Source organism: Mustela nigripes, chromosome 15 (assembly GCF_022355385.1).
Source record: "Mustela nigripes isolate SB6536 chromosome 15, MUSNIG.SB6536, whole genome shotgun sequence".
In the NCBI taxonomy this organism is placed as follows: Eukaryota; Metazoa; Chordata; class Mammalia; order Carnivora; family Mustelidae; genus Mustela; species Mustela nigripes.
The window spans coordinates 83,025,150-83,038,263 of NC_081571.1; the positions used below are offsets into that span (position 1 = coordinate 83,025,150).

Below are 13,114 nucleotides of genomic sequence, written 5' to 3' on the forward strand. Positions count from 1 at the left end.
TTCAGAAGGACGCACAGTCAGGGAATCCGCACTCGCATCGCTCACCAGCCAGATGGCCCAGCTGCAGGACGCCGTAACAGGGTTCTCCAGAGAAACACAACCAGTAAGACACGTGTAAGAGGACTGACCCTAAGCAAAGGGCCCATGTGGTTATGGAGGCTGGTAAGTCCACTCTGTAGGTGGGCCTGCAGCCTGGAGCCTCGGGTGGAGCCGATGTGCAGTCGGAAGGCACCAGCTGGAGGAGTTTCCCTTACTCAGGGGAGACGGTTGGTATTTGGGGTCTGTTCGGGCCTGTGACTGATTAGGTGAGGCCCACCCACGTTGGGGGAGGGCTCCGGCTTTGCTCAGTCTACTGATTCAAATGTTAATCTCAGCCAAAACGACCCTCACAGACATGCCCAGAATAATGTTCAACCAACTATTTGGACGCTCTGTGGCCCAGTTGAGTTGGCATGTGGAATGAACGGTCACAGACACGGTTGCTCGTGCTACGTGAAGGGGCTAACCCCTCCCCCCTTCCGAGCCTCACGACAACGACGACTGTCCCGTCTGTGCTGAATGGGAGTGCAGAGCAGGGGCAAGGGCAGCATTAGCGCGTGGAACCACCCCAGTGCCTGAAGGATATGGAGCCGTGACGGTTGTGAGGGCCGTGAAGTCTGCTGTGCTCGCGGCGGAGGAGTCTCAGGAGAAAGACAGCGACAGCTCAGGGAGCTCACCCGCGGAACCCCCCCTCGCAGTGTGAGAAATCACCCACCCCTGCCATGAGAGGGCTCAGCCCTTGTCGCACATGTGGCCGGTCGACAAAGCTGGGGAGACCCCACCTGGGCAGACCTCTGGGGCTGAGTCCAGAGCTGGGTTGGGGTGAAAGTCCCTGGGACCTGGAAGGGGGGCCCTGCGTGGAGGTTTTGAGAAACTTGGGCTCCCGATTTCCTGATCTCTCCAAGCCAAGAAAAATGGTCCCTCTCCTTTGCTAGGGAAGTGCAGCCTTCCTGGGGTGTGCAAAGGCCCTGTGGTGCGGCACGGGGGTTGTCTTCACTCAGGGTCTCTAGACCAGCAACTGGGCAAGCCTCGGCAGGCCTGGAGGGCACACCACAGCAGCTGTTGGAGGAAGGCTCGTTCATCAGAGGGGCTGTGGGCCTGTGCTGCTCCCCCTGCCTAGGACGGTGGGTAGCCGGGTGGCGTGGGAGAAGCAAGTAAGCCTGGGGACGGGGCTCTGATGGGGCCTCTGTCTCAGGACTAGCACGCTGGCGCCCAGAGCTGGCCCTTAGTCCAGGCAGGGGTGACTCCTCCTGCTGGGTGGCAGTGAGGGAGCAGGCGGGGCAGTGTGGAGGGTCTCGGGGAGTGTGGGTGCAGCACGGCCCCCGTGGGGAGAACCAGAGCGCACCTCCCTGAGGCTGCTAGAGCCCCCTAGCAAGGTGTCCGAGGAGACGTTCTGGGGTGGTCTGGAAGACAGCGTCCAGGCAGCCCGCACGGCTGCCAGTCATCCCGCAGGGCGGGGGGGCTGGGCTGGGGTGGGAGCAGGTCTGGAGGTCACCAGTAAGCTGTTGACACAAATGGCCCAGACCTCCGAGTCATCTGCCTCCATCGGCCAGGTTCCCAAAGCCGCTCAGCTTGCACCTGTGACATTGCTAACTTGGTGTGAACCACAAAAGGCCGTATGGACTGTTGCTGCGCTCCCTTCCAGCTCCAGGGCGGGTGACAGGACAAGGGGAGGAGAAGCCCTCGGGCGAGTGAAGCTTTGAGCTGGCCCCCCTCCTCTTGAGCAGGTGCACACGGTGGACAGGAGGGGCGGCAGGGCTCCACCTGAGGGAGGAGGGCCCTGGGGAAGGGCTGAGTGGGCCTTACAAGGAGGTAGAGGGGTGCTGTGGGTCTAGACTCCTGCCTCGGTCTCCAGAGAGCATCAGGGAGGAAGGGGCACCCAGAAGCAGGCGCACCAACGGCATCTGTCACCAGGGAAGCAGCCCGGGCCTCGCCCGCCAGCCCTGCTGCCACAGTGGCAGGGACAGAGGTGGGCAAGAGGTCTACAGCAGGGACTCCCTCTCACCCACACTGACCCGGCTGCCCACGGTGCGGGCAGATTCGAACCCGCTGCTCAGTAACGCCAGCTGCTTGGTGGTGAGCTGGTGACATCTCCCCAGATCTGAGGGGAGAAGTAGTTCTTCTCACTGGATGGGGCCCTGCAGGGATCCCGCTTGGTGATGACTTCCTCAGGCTAGAGACCTGTCCTCCAAGACGCAGCGCACGTGCTGGGCCAATGGCTTTTACTGGGTGTCGTGTCTCAGGATCTAGAAGCAGCGTTGGGCACCAAGCCGGAGAAGCAGCGTTGGCTCTGCTCACTGCCACTCGCCACCACTGCTCACCGTGGCCAGTGGTCCATGTGGGACCCGCGTGCTTCCTGCTCTCACGACATAAGGCTCTGTGGAGTTGGAGGCCACCCCCAGCGGAGACCCACGGTCCGGGGAGATGGGGGTGGAGGGATGAAGCTTAGCTTGCCGCCCGTGGCCAGGGGGATCGGGCCCCTCTGCCCCCGCTGCTTCTCAGAGGCCCCAGGGGAGCTTTGATTCACCTGTGTCCGTTCCCTGTTTCACTTTGTCCCTTTCTTCATCTGTGCTTTCCGGGCTTGCGTTCCAGATACATTCCTCGGTCCCCACGGCGGCCTCAGGATCTGCTTCTGGGGAGCCCAGACTGGGGTAAGTTCCTGGTTGACGTTACACTGCAGTGGTAAGATGTCTTCCAATCCTGCGCAATTTTCAGCGTGTGTGTTTCTAAACGACTTTTTCCTGCCTCGCATCTCTCACGTTTAGCACTGGACCGTCCTTATGCCCAATAAATAGGGCGCCGCCTAACGAAAGAACGCCGTCGGTAACGAACGCCATCGGTAACGAACCCACAGTGGCTCCAGTGACCTTCACGGAACTACTTAATGTGGGCTTCCATCCAGACGACGGTCCACTTCAGCCACAGCACCTCCGAGGCGGTGACGGCGACACACGGCTAGGCCGGTCGCCATCTGCCCGCCTGGCGCTGGTTGGGGGAGAGACCGTCCTCCAGGTACCAGTGAGCCAACCAACGCAATCAGCATCCCTCGGCTGAGCTCAGGTGCGGTTCAAGGGCACCTGGGGGCAGCTGACTGCGGGTCTACCCCAGTGCTGACCGGGGACGAGGCTCTGAGGCTTTAACAGGAGCCTCGTGGGCTATGAGGTTAAAGCCTTTCATGAGAGAGGAGGGAACCGGAGGACACAGGCCTGTGCTGAGAGCCGCTCCACACTCTTCTGGGGTGACGCGAAAGGCATCCACAGACAGGACCAAAATTCTTGGTTGACAGCAGTCTTAATTGGCTCCCACCCAACAGAACAATGGATTCTTCTCCGCCTGAGCCTTCTGTGATCGGAATTTGGAAAAATGCTAAGTTTAACAAAATGCCCACCTTGGATACTAAAATAGCTTCGTTAAACTCCGAAAAAACACTTGGCTTCGAACAATGTTACTTTCTAGAAGGAATCCCTTCTAAATAAACTTTTTTGAAACAAACGTCCATCCAAAATAAAAGAATGCGACCAGGAGCCAGAAAGCATTGAAAGGCTTGGGGACTTCTAAGAGCCATTAGAGCACGTCTGCCTTCTGACAATAATTGGCCGCCCGGTTACTGGTCACCTAAGGCCACTCCCTAGAGCTGCCTTCTTTAGGATTATTTGATTGAGTCAAGTTGAATCTCACTCTTGTTTACCAGATTATAAGCACCAGACCTAATTTAATGTAATTTGAATTGTCATGGCTGTATGTTAAACTATTTCTTCAGTTCAGCAGTAATGAGAGTGAACAGGAGTCTCAGGGGACAACTAGCTTTAGGGCAATACCCTCGTGTTGATACCGTCTTTGGGCAAAGACCTTAATGGAACACTTACCTGCTCTGTTTGCTGGAACACGTGTAGAGACGCTGTCTAGAAACTGGTGATGTGTTGCGTCCTGTCTCTCCTCCGCTTGGGTGTGGGACAACGGGGACAAGGAGACAAACCTTGTATGTCTGTAGTGATGGTGGTGTGACGTGATGCCAGGAGGGAGCTCTGGCAGAGACCCGGTGAGCTCAGTGGTGCCTATGGCCACCGAGGATGGGGCCGCCCTTTCAGTGTGTTTGCGTTTGGAAGCAGATGTAACTGCGGAGCTCAAAGCTGGACATCCACGCAGTCCATGATCGCCATGGAAGTCCTCTGGACGAACGAAGGCAGAGAAAGAGGGAGTTAAGCCTCCATTTCTTAAAAGTTTTATATGGCTTCTAGCCTTTGCCGTTAACTGGACTAAACGCGCCTGGGATATAGTAAGCTCTGCTAATGCTGTTTTAAACTGCAGAACGCCCTCGGGGACTAGAGCAGGAGCAAAGGGCCACGCAGGTACAGGGCAGTGCTTTATGCTGTCCTTCCTGTAAGAAGCGGCCCCCTTTGGTTATATGCACATGTCCTTGTCACTGCGTGCGTGGAGAAGCGTGTTCACTGTGGGACAGCTGGACGTCCGAGTTCCTCCAGTCCGCCCGTGGCTCGCGGCCCCATGGCCAGCCGAGCATCTCCCAGCCAAGTGAGGTGGGGCCCAGGGGCCTGTTTGGACGCAGGTGTCCCCCGTCCTTCCTTTGGGTCGCCGCATGGACCCAGGTCGGGCTCCGCCGCTTTCCTGACCTTTCTTCTCGGTGCTAGAAGCGCCACCGGCAGGTTCCAGCAGGGTCGCTGCGAGCTTTCTGGCCGCGCGGAGAACGGCTCAGCGGGCGCGGAGGTCACGCGCGGGAGCCGGCCTCCCCGCAGGGGCCACGCGTGACCTCCGCGCGCTGCGGGGGCGTCCGTCCTTGTCCCCAAGGACGGCAGCAGCGCCCGGGAAGAGACCTGCTCAGGACCTAACGGTCGTTTGTTCTGTGATCGCCGCCCGCGGAGTGGCGCGGAGCAGCAGACGCCTCGTGGTCAGCACCGCCCGCCCCCGCCCCCCGCCCCCGCGCCCGAAATAAAACCGGCGAAAATCAGAAAGAGCATCTGGGAGGCACTTAATGCTTGAAACCCCGGCGAATCCCAAAACACCAGCGAGGGGCTCGGCGCGGCCGGAGGAGGGGCGGCGCGAGGGCGTCCGCAGGGGAGCGCGCGGCCCGCGGGGCGCAAACGGTTCCGGCGGCCGGCGCCTGCGGAGGTCACGGCGGCGCAGGTGGGCGCGCACGGCCGGGCCGGGGCGGGGGCGCGCGGCGGGGCGCACGGCGGGCCCGAGCGCGGGGTGCGTGTGCGGCCGGCCGGCGCGGGGCCGCTCCGGCGCCGCGTCTTTTCTTCTGCTCGCGGTGATGTCATCGGCGGCGGCGGCGGGGAGCCGGGAGGCGGCGGCGGGGGCGGCGCCGGGCGGCCGCCGCAGGTTCATGTGCATCTAATGAAAAGGCACTTGACAGTCGGCCAGGACGCACGCGAGGGAGCGCCCGCCGGCCGGACCGCGGCGCCGCCCGAGCCAATCGCGGGGCCGGCCTGCCCATGGGCGAGCCGGGGGGGGCGGGGGGCGCAGCCGGCCGGGCCGCGGCCGCTCCGAGGTGAACGGCGCCCAGGCGGGCTCGCGGCGCGGCGAGGCCGGGCGCGCCGCCGCTATGAATTCCGCCGAGCAGACCGTTACGTGGCTCATCACCCTGGGGGTGCTGGAGTCGCCCAAGAAAACCATCGCGGACCCCGAGGGCTTCCTGCAGGCGTCTCTGAAGGACGGGGTGGTCCTGTGCCGGCTGCTGGAGCGCCTGCTGCCCGGGACCATCGAGAAAGTAAGTGGCGCCGCGCTCGCGCCCCCGCGGCGCCCAGGCCCCGGTTGGGGGGCGCCCCGCCTCGTTCCCGCCGCGGCCGGGGGTGACGGAGACGCGCGGGCGCGGGGTCGCGGGGCGCCGGCACCTGGCGGCCGCGCGGGGCGCGGACGAGCCCACGCGCCTCCTTTGTGCGCGGACCCGGGAACGCGGCCCGCGCGGGGGGCGCGCAGGCGGCGCGAGGCCCGGGCGGCGGGAGCTCGGGGCGCCATTGTGTGCGGGGCGGCGGGCGGCGGGGCGGGGGGCGAGGGGCGGGGGGCGGGGGCCCGGCCGCGTCGGGGGGAGCGGCCCTGCGGAGGCCGCGGGGAAGGGGCGCGGCGGCTGCGCCGCGCGCGGAGGTGGAGGCGCGCCTCTCCGTGACCCGAGCAGAGAACCGCGCCCCGGCGCGCGCGCAGCTCCCTCCCGGGCTTTGTTCCCGCAGTTTTGCGGGCGCCGTCTCGCCGCGGAGTCGCGGCTCCGCTTCAGCCGCCGGGCGCCGTGCGGTCGGCGAGGACGCGGCGGTGCCGAGCGGGGCCGCCCGAGACGACACGGCCTGCGGCCTCCGCGGCCAGCTCCCGGCCCCGAGCCCCGCGCACGGCGGACCCACGGAGCCCCGGCGCGCTGCGAGGCCGCCTTCACGTTCTCCATTTGGTTTTCGGGTCCATTCCTGCTTTTGAGCCGAATCCCGGGTTCCCCCGACCCCGCTTCTGGCTCGGTGGCCGGTGGTTTCCCCGGGGCTGCGGTGTGAACCTTGACCCCGGTGTCTGGGAGTGATTAAAGTTTGCTTTCCTCTCACACAGGCTGACAGCAGGGGCCTCCGCGAAGGGCTTTTCAGAACGAGGTCTCCCTGCATTACAGAGAAGCTGCAGTTTCATCCCCCACCCCTGCTTTTGGCCGGCACAGAATGTTAAGATCAACAGTTACTTACAAGGGGTTAAACGTAGAAGCTGAAGCACAGCATAATTAGGGGGGAAAACCCTAATTTTTAAAATGGGGTTGTATTGGCTCTAACGGTGCAGGGACACTTTGCTAATCCAGTGTTCATTAGGTGACTTGAGAAAGTAAAACGTTTCCTCTTAGAAGTTTGCGCGTGTTTTGGCGCTGCATTTTCAAGGGTCGGAAGAGGTTTTATTCAATACGAATTTTGCATGCACGCTAGTTTCAGGCATTTTTCTTTCTTGGACCATACACCGGGAAACAGAATCTCCATTAGAGTGCGGAGCCGCCTGCCTGTCCAGGACATAAAAATGTTGCTTGTAAACGGAGCTGATGTCACAATAAAATCATGATTTAAGACAGGACTGAGGAGCCCAATCCAACGCGCAGGGCGCTCAGAACACTTGGTTGTCATCTGGATATCAGGAGCTCTGGTAATAAAAGACAGATGTTGCCAAGCCCTGACAGTCCACACTCAGTCCACCAAAACAGGCTCCTATAAAATGCGGTTCCGTGACGGAGAGGGAAGCTTTAGGAAACGTCGCGCGTGGTCTGGAGGAAAGCACGTTCCTATCACACCATCAGTGTGCGTTACTTGGCATATTGACGGCATCGATGGCATCGGCAGACTTCAGTGATCATTTCCTTGTACGGTCTAGGAAGATCTGCCTTCAACACGGTAGCCCTGCTTCCATCCTACAAGGAGGGGGAATGAGGAAATACAGTGTTTAGCTTGCAGGAGCCCAACTGCCACTGTCCCCTACCCTCCCCAGTTCCTGCCCCACGGCCCCCGCGGGTTCGTTTCTGTCTCCGCCACAGTGCAAATTTCACACCGAGGGCACAAGTTATGGCCAGAGCTCCTGACTCTCTGCGGTTCAAAGGTAGGTTTTTGGAGTAAAATATTAGCCAATCTCTGCCGCTAAAAAACTGGGGTTTCTGAGGTTTCACGAGCTTTTGCATTTCTTAAGCGGAAGTATCTCTTTGGGCTTGTACACCGAGTACCGTGAGCCCCAAAGCTGACAGGCGGGACAGCTTTCCTCGGGAGCGTTTGGAAACCTCACTGAATATTCATGGGGAGTTGAAAGGGCCTTAACTTCACCCCAGTTTGCCACATGGACACCCTGACGACTGGTTCAAGTGGTGGGAGCAGCCCGCAGCCTCATGTTGGCAGAGCCGGGGTTGACGACAGACCCCTGGGCTGGGGAAGACACAGCACGAAGGCAAGTTTGGAGGCGGCTCAGGTTTCCCATGTGCCTTTCATTAAGAAAACATGTGCTAATGTGCTCCTTGCGATCTGTTCATTTGTTCTACTTTGGAGCCAGTCAAAGGGGCCGAGAACCAGGAGGATGTTCATTTTGGTTCAGATTGTCAAAGTTTTCTGTCGGGGTTCCCCTTGGTCGTGTCTGTTTTTCTTGAGGTGGGAGGCCAGGGGCACCGGGGGGCAGTGCATAGACTCTGTAGACAAACAGTTCAGAAAAGAGACCCTTTCCATCGTGGCCGCTGCCCCGTTTTCTGCTGTAGGGGAGACAGAGTGGGATCACACGGTTTCCCGGATCTCTGCGTATAGGGCTCTTGTGCTTCGATTTTCCGCAGGGACGGCTGGGACGTTTTGCTGAGCTGCCCCCGCTGCTGGCTTCCGTCATCCCTCCGGGGATGGGAGCCCACGAAGGCGGCAGAATCCAGGGGGTCCAGCTCCCGCAGGTCATGAATTACTGCTTCAGACCTTTCTTAGACTATTTGTCAGAGGCTGAAGCCGAAATGTACAAGTTTTAGAGGGGACCGTCGCCGATGAGCGCACCGATGCATGGGAATGATGACGCGTTGCTTGAGTTTTGCTCCTGGACGTGGCGTGTGGAGTCGCTTGGTTCAGCGCGAGCATCTCAGGGCGCCTGGTTCTTTCTCCCTGGGCCCCAGAGCCTGCAGAACACGCCAGGACAGTGAAGTGTTCCTGGGAGACATTCCCTCCATCCACGTCTGTGCTCACAGTCGACAGTCCTGCGACCCCCTTGTCTTGCTAGATTTCCTGGGTGTGTATGTGAGCATTTAGATTGGGTTCAGCTGTCGGGCCGGATATCTGTGTTCTGGGCCGTAACAGAACTCTTGCCCAGGAGGGCTGCTCCACACACCTGCTGTCCCCCAGTTCTGGAGGCGCAGGCCTGGGATCGGGGTGCAGGCAGGCCTGCTCTCCTCGGAAGGCACCAGGGAAGGGGGTCCAGCACACGCCCTGTGTCCCCACGGCGTTCCCTGTGGTCTCTGCTGTGTCCTCACCTCCCCTTTTGTAAGGACGCCGTCCTTGGATGAGGACCACCGGCCCCCAGTTGACCTCAACTCAACCAGCTCCATCTGCACGACCTTGTTTCCGAATAAGGTCACGGCCTGCACCTTGGCGAGTGAGGCTTGAACATTGGAATTTTGGGGGACACAATCCAACCCATAATAGGTCGCATAATAAATTTGAACCCAGTCAACTTATTAAGTATGTGCTTGCTCGTAGGGTGCCAGACGCCATGGGAGATAAGAGAACTAACATGTTCTTTGGGGATTTGGTGCGCAAGGAGACCGCGATAGTAGTAGCGTCACGAGGCGGAAGGAACCGAAGGCAGAAAGTCAGCAAGTCAGCTCTACGTGCAGGAGTTTCAGCCTGCGTTTGGGCGGCCCAGCCCCTGAGGGTTTTTCTGACGCGTGGATTAGAATACGGTCTGTATTTCCTCAGACGGTCCCCTGGCAGCCCCTGGTGGTCTTCTCCGGCTGCAGAAAAGCAGCAGAGTCGGATAGGATGTAGAAGAAAAACGGCTTTTTCCTGATTGATTTGCGGCCTGCGTTCCGATCAGTGCTGGGACCTCTGGTGCTGACGGGGGCAGGGCGTGAGGTCAGCGGCCCTGGACGGCAGTTCTGAGTGCCCGCTGTGGGGAGCCTGTCTTCTCCTGGGCCCTTCGCCCCAAGGATGAGGTCAGCAATGGCAGGAGTGTGCTGGTGGGGGTCTTGGTCTGGACTCGAGATTCCAAAGCCCACACCCTGTAACTGTTTGTAAACCCTGGTTGGTCGCCTGGGAAAAGCGCTCGGAGAGAAAACTTACAGAATGCGGTCTGTCCTGACTGTGTTTCTAAGAAACCTTCTTTAAACTTTGCAAACAGAATTATTGGTTATATTAGATTCCTCCTAATGATACAAAGCTTCCAGAATAGTCAGTGTAATAGTGAACATCTGCTTTCGCAACACGTGATTTTAAAGTCTTGCCTCTGCCCTGCACCAGGGCGATTCTTGGTTCGGGCCTTAGGCCCAGAGCAGAAGGAAAGTCACTGCATTTGCTGGCTCATTCCCAGCGAACAGACAAACCTGCCTTCAGTGTAGACTGGGATGTGGAGACTGATTTGCCGAGAGCCACTTGAGGGCCATCGCAGGGCCTCTGCTGGCCTGGCCCACGGGCGCTCACTCAGGGTCGTCTGACTTGGGTTTGGGGAGCACGGGGGTGGGGTGGGGGGGCAAGATGGCCTGCTGTTCCCGGCAGTGACCTCCCAGTCCTCCGGGAGAGTCCAGCATTGGTGCTGTCCTAGGACCTCATTCTATTTATAGAAATAATGCCCGCAGTGGCTTCCTTTCCTGCTTCCCTGGAGCGCTGCCTGCCTCACCTCTGTGTACATCTCTCTTAAAGAGACAGGATGTGCCCCACGATGCTGGCCGTGTGCTGAGCTGCTTCTCTGGAATGCCTCATGTCGCCCCCGTCTCCCAGGCTGGCCCCAGACGACTCAGGTGTGCCTGCTGCCTGGGGCTGGGGACCTTCCAGGCAGGGACAGAGTGCTGGTCGGTCACTGGCTGGGGATCCTCAGGGGCGTTAGGTCTGGAGGAAGTAGGCAGGAGTCACAAACCAGGTCAGGACACCAGACACATGGCGTGAGGGACCACAGGGACAGGACACAGTCCAGGGTGACACTGTGGACACAGAAGGCCATTCAGCAGGGGTCCCAAGAGGGAAAGGGGCACGGGGGCTGTCGGAATGGGATCCACGCTCCTACCTAGTTCGCAGGGAGCCCAGCCACACTTGGGAAGAGGACACAGAGCTCTGGAGAGCCCTGCCCTCATGGTGCCCCTGGTTGGACGTTCCTTTGCTGGTTCTCTCTCGTCCTCATGGGAGGACGCCCCCGAGGGGTCTGGTACTCTCTTGCGCTGGCATCACAGAGTCCTCAGTGGGCACCTGGGCTTTCCCAACCTTGAGTTCCGTGGTGACCATCTCTGCTGAGATACGAAACAGTGTGCAGACGGACATGGGCACACGTCTAACGCTGTCCCTGGAGGGCTGTCTCTGCTCTTTCGGATTGGAATCGCCGGCGTGTGTGTCGTCGTCGGTAGAAGGTGGCAAAGACAAAGTGTCCCTCCAGGCACTCACCTCTGCCAGGGGACCCCAAGACCCACTGGGCCCTCCCAGAGCCACGGCTAAGAGGGGGTGGTCCTTGTATGTGTCCCCGAGTCACCCATTTGCTGTGTGACCTGGGGCAACTTCTCTTATTTCTCTGAGTCTCAATTTCCACCTGAACACAGAGATCAGATACCTGCCCGGAGGGAATGGGCTCCTGGGGCGATAGGGCCGTCAGGCGGCTGAGTGAGTGGACTTGAGGGTTTCTGGGCGGCACTAAGCACCGGGGAGGTCCTCAGTACGTGGCAGGTGTGATTATTTTACGAACTGATGCTGAAAATCGACCTTGCCGTGTCCAAGAAAACTCGTAAGCCAGGGTCCGAGCATCAGAGCCGCTCCAATCCAGGAATTTCTTCTTATTCTCACAACTGGGCAGATTCCTGCAACTTGAGGGGGCTGGCGGCCCCTCCCTTCCCCCCGACAGACCGCCATTGTCTGGGCTGCCGGGACCCCTGGATTTGGCTTCCAGACCCTCTGTTTAGCGCCAGGTCCCGCGCAGCTGCTGAGCTCACACAGCTGCCGGCTCAGAGGGGCCAGAGGGGCTGGATGGAGGCTCGGGTTTCACATTTATAGAGTTTCTTGCATGGGAAGGGCCTGGAACGCCGCCACGCACAGAGGGAGGCTGTTGGGGCCGGTGCTGGGCCCCGCGTCCCCTGTGTGTGACTTCTGACCTTTTCCTCCATCACTTCTCCCCAGTTAGGTGAGGAACGCTCATTTCCTGATGTGTTTATATTTCTAACTTTAGCTCTGAATTTTTGAAAGTCTTATGAACCGGACGGGTCATTCTCAGCCCTGGTTTTGCAGGATGTACTGGGTCTGCCGGACTCTGAAGGCCAAGGGCGGTGTATAAGTGGGATGTGTGGAAATAGGTACCTACTGGCCTCCGGCCAGGTGCATGCGTGTACACAGCATACACACACGCACAGATGCACACACGTGTATGTGTGCTGTGTCACTTTTCCAGGGGGTCGTAAGAGAAGCCATGGGTCTCAAGCGTAAAGCATTCATGAGTTCTCTGTGTGATGGAATTCTCGGGACGTTATTCAACCCAAACTCCTCGCTTCACAGATGAGTTAACTGAAGTCCGTTGCATTCGGTTGTGTAAGTTGTGTACTGCACGGCGTAGGGAGGGTTGCTCACACTGTAGTGCACGCGAGTGAGGTCTTAGGACCGTGCTGGGGGACAGCTTTGGGGCAATGATGCACAGACGTCCACCTCCATGGAGGTCAGCCTCCTCTGGCACAAAGCAAATTTGAGAAGCGTCAGGGTAGCCTACAGAAGTGGCCCTGGTTCTTCACTCTTGTCTGCTGCCAGGTCTCGTGGAGAAGGACGGAATGCCGTGTGTGCTGCTCCCATCCGAGGATGGGGGTCGTTTTCTTACTTCTTGAGTCCCAAGCTGCCCTGGGCCCATTTTAGCCAAAGGGATGTGGCAGATGGGACAGGTACTAGTACCTAACTGGCCACTGAGGTTTTGTGGCTGTTATACAGCATCCCTGGGGCAGCAGGTAGCGGGAATAGGCTGGAGAATGAAGTTGTTGTTTTGTACAGAACTTGAAGGTATACTACACTTGGAGCAGCTTTTTTTTTTTTAAAGATTTTTTGTATTTATTTGACAGAGAGAAATCACAAGTAGATGGAGAGGCAGGCAGAGAGAGAGAGAGGGAAGCAGGCTCCCTGCTGAGCAGAGAGCCCGATGCGGGGCTCGATCCCAGGACCCTGAGATCATGACCTGAGCGGAAGGCAGCGGCTTAACCCACTGAGCCATCCAGGGACCCCTGGAGCAGCGTTTTAAAAAGGGATCAAAAATACTCTTCATATCGTCTCCAAACAAGGTGCGTGTCATCCAGAACCCGAGTGCGACCCGCGGAGCTGCTTGTAGCTCGTAAGAAGTTGCGTCAGCCTGAAGCAGGGATCCACAGCTCCAGGTCTGCTTTGGATGCGGTCTCTTGCCACGGAGCCTGGCTGCGGCGGGGCGGTTTTTGTTAGCA

At 59.3% G+C, this 13,114-nt stretch overlaps 1 protein-coding gene across 4 annotated transcripts in view; it reads left to right on the forward strand.

Moving 5' to 3' along the window:
• The first annotated feature begins 5,533 nt into the window (after nucleotides 1-5,533).
• Nucleotides 5,534-13,114, forward strand: part of ARHGEF7 (Rho guanine nucleotide exchange factor 7) — a 122,683-nt gene continuing 115,102 nt past the window's right edge. For all 4 annotated transcript variants that reach the window (XM_059377932.1, XM_059377933.1, XM_059377934.1 and 1 more), the window contains exon 1: nucleotides 5,534-5,764. In XM_059377932.1, coding sequence (XP_059233915.1) covers nucleotides 5,600-5,764 — 165 coding nt within the window. In that variant the 5' untranslated portion in view covers nucleotides 5,534-5,599. The remainder of the gene's footprint in view (nucleotides 5,765-13,114) is intronic.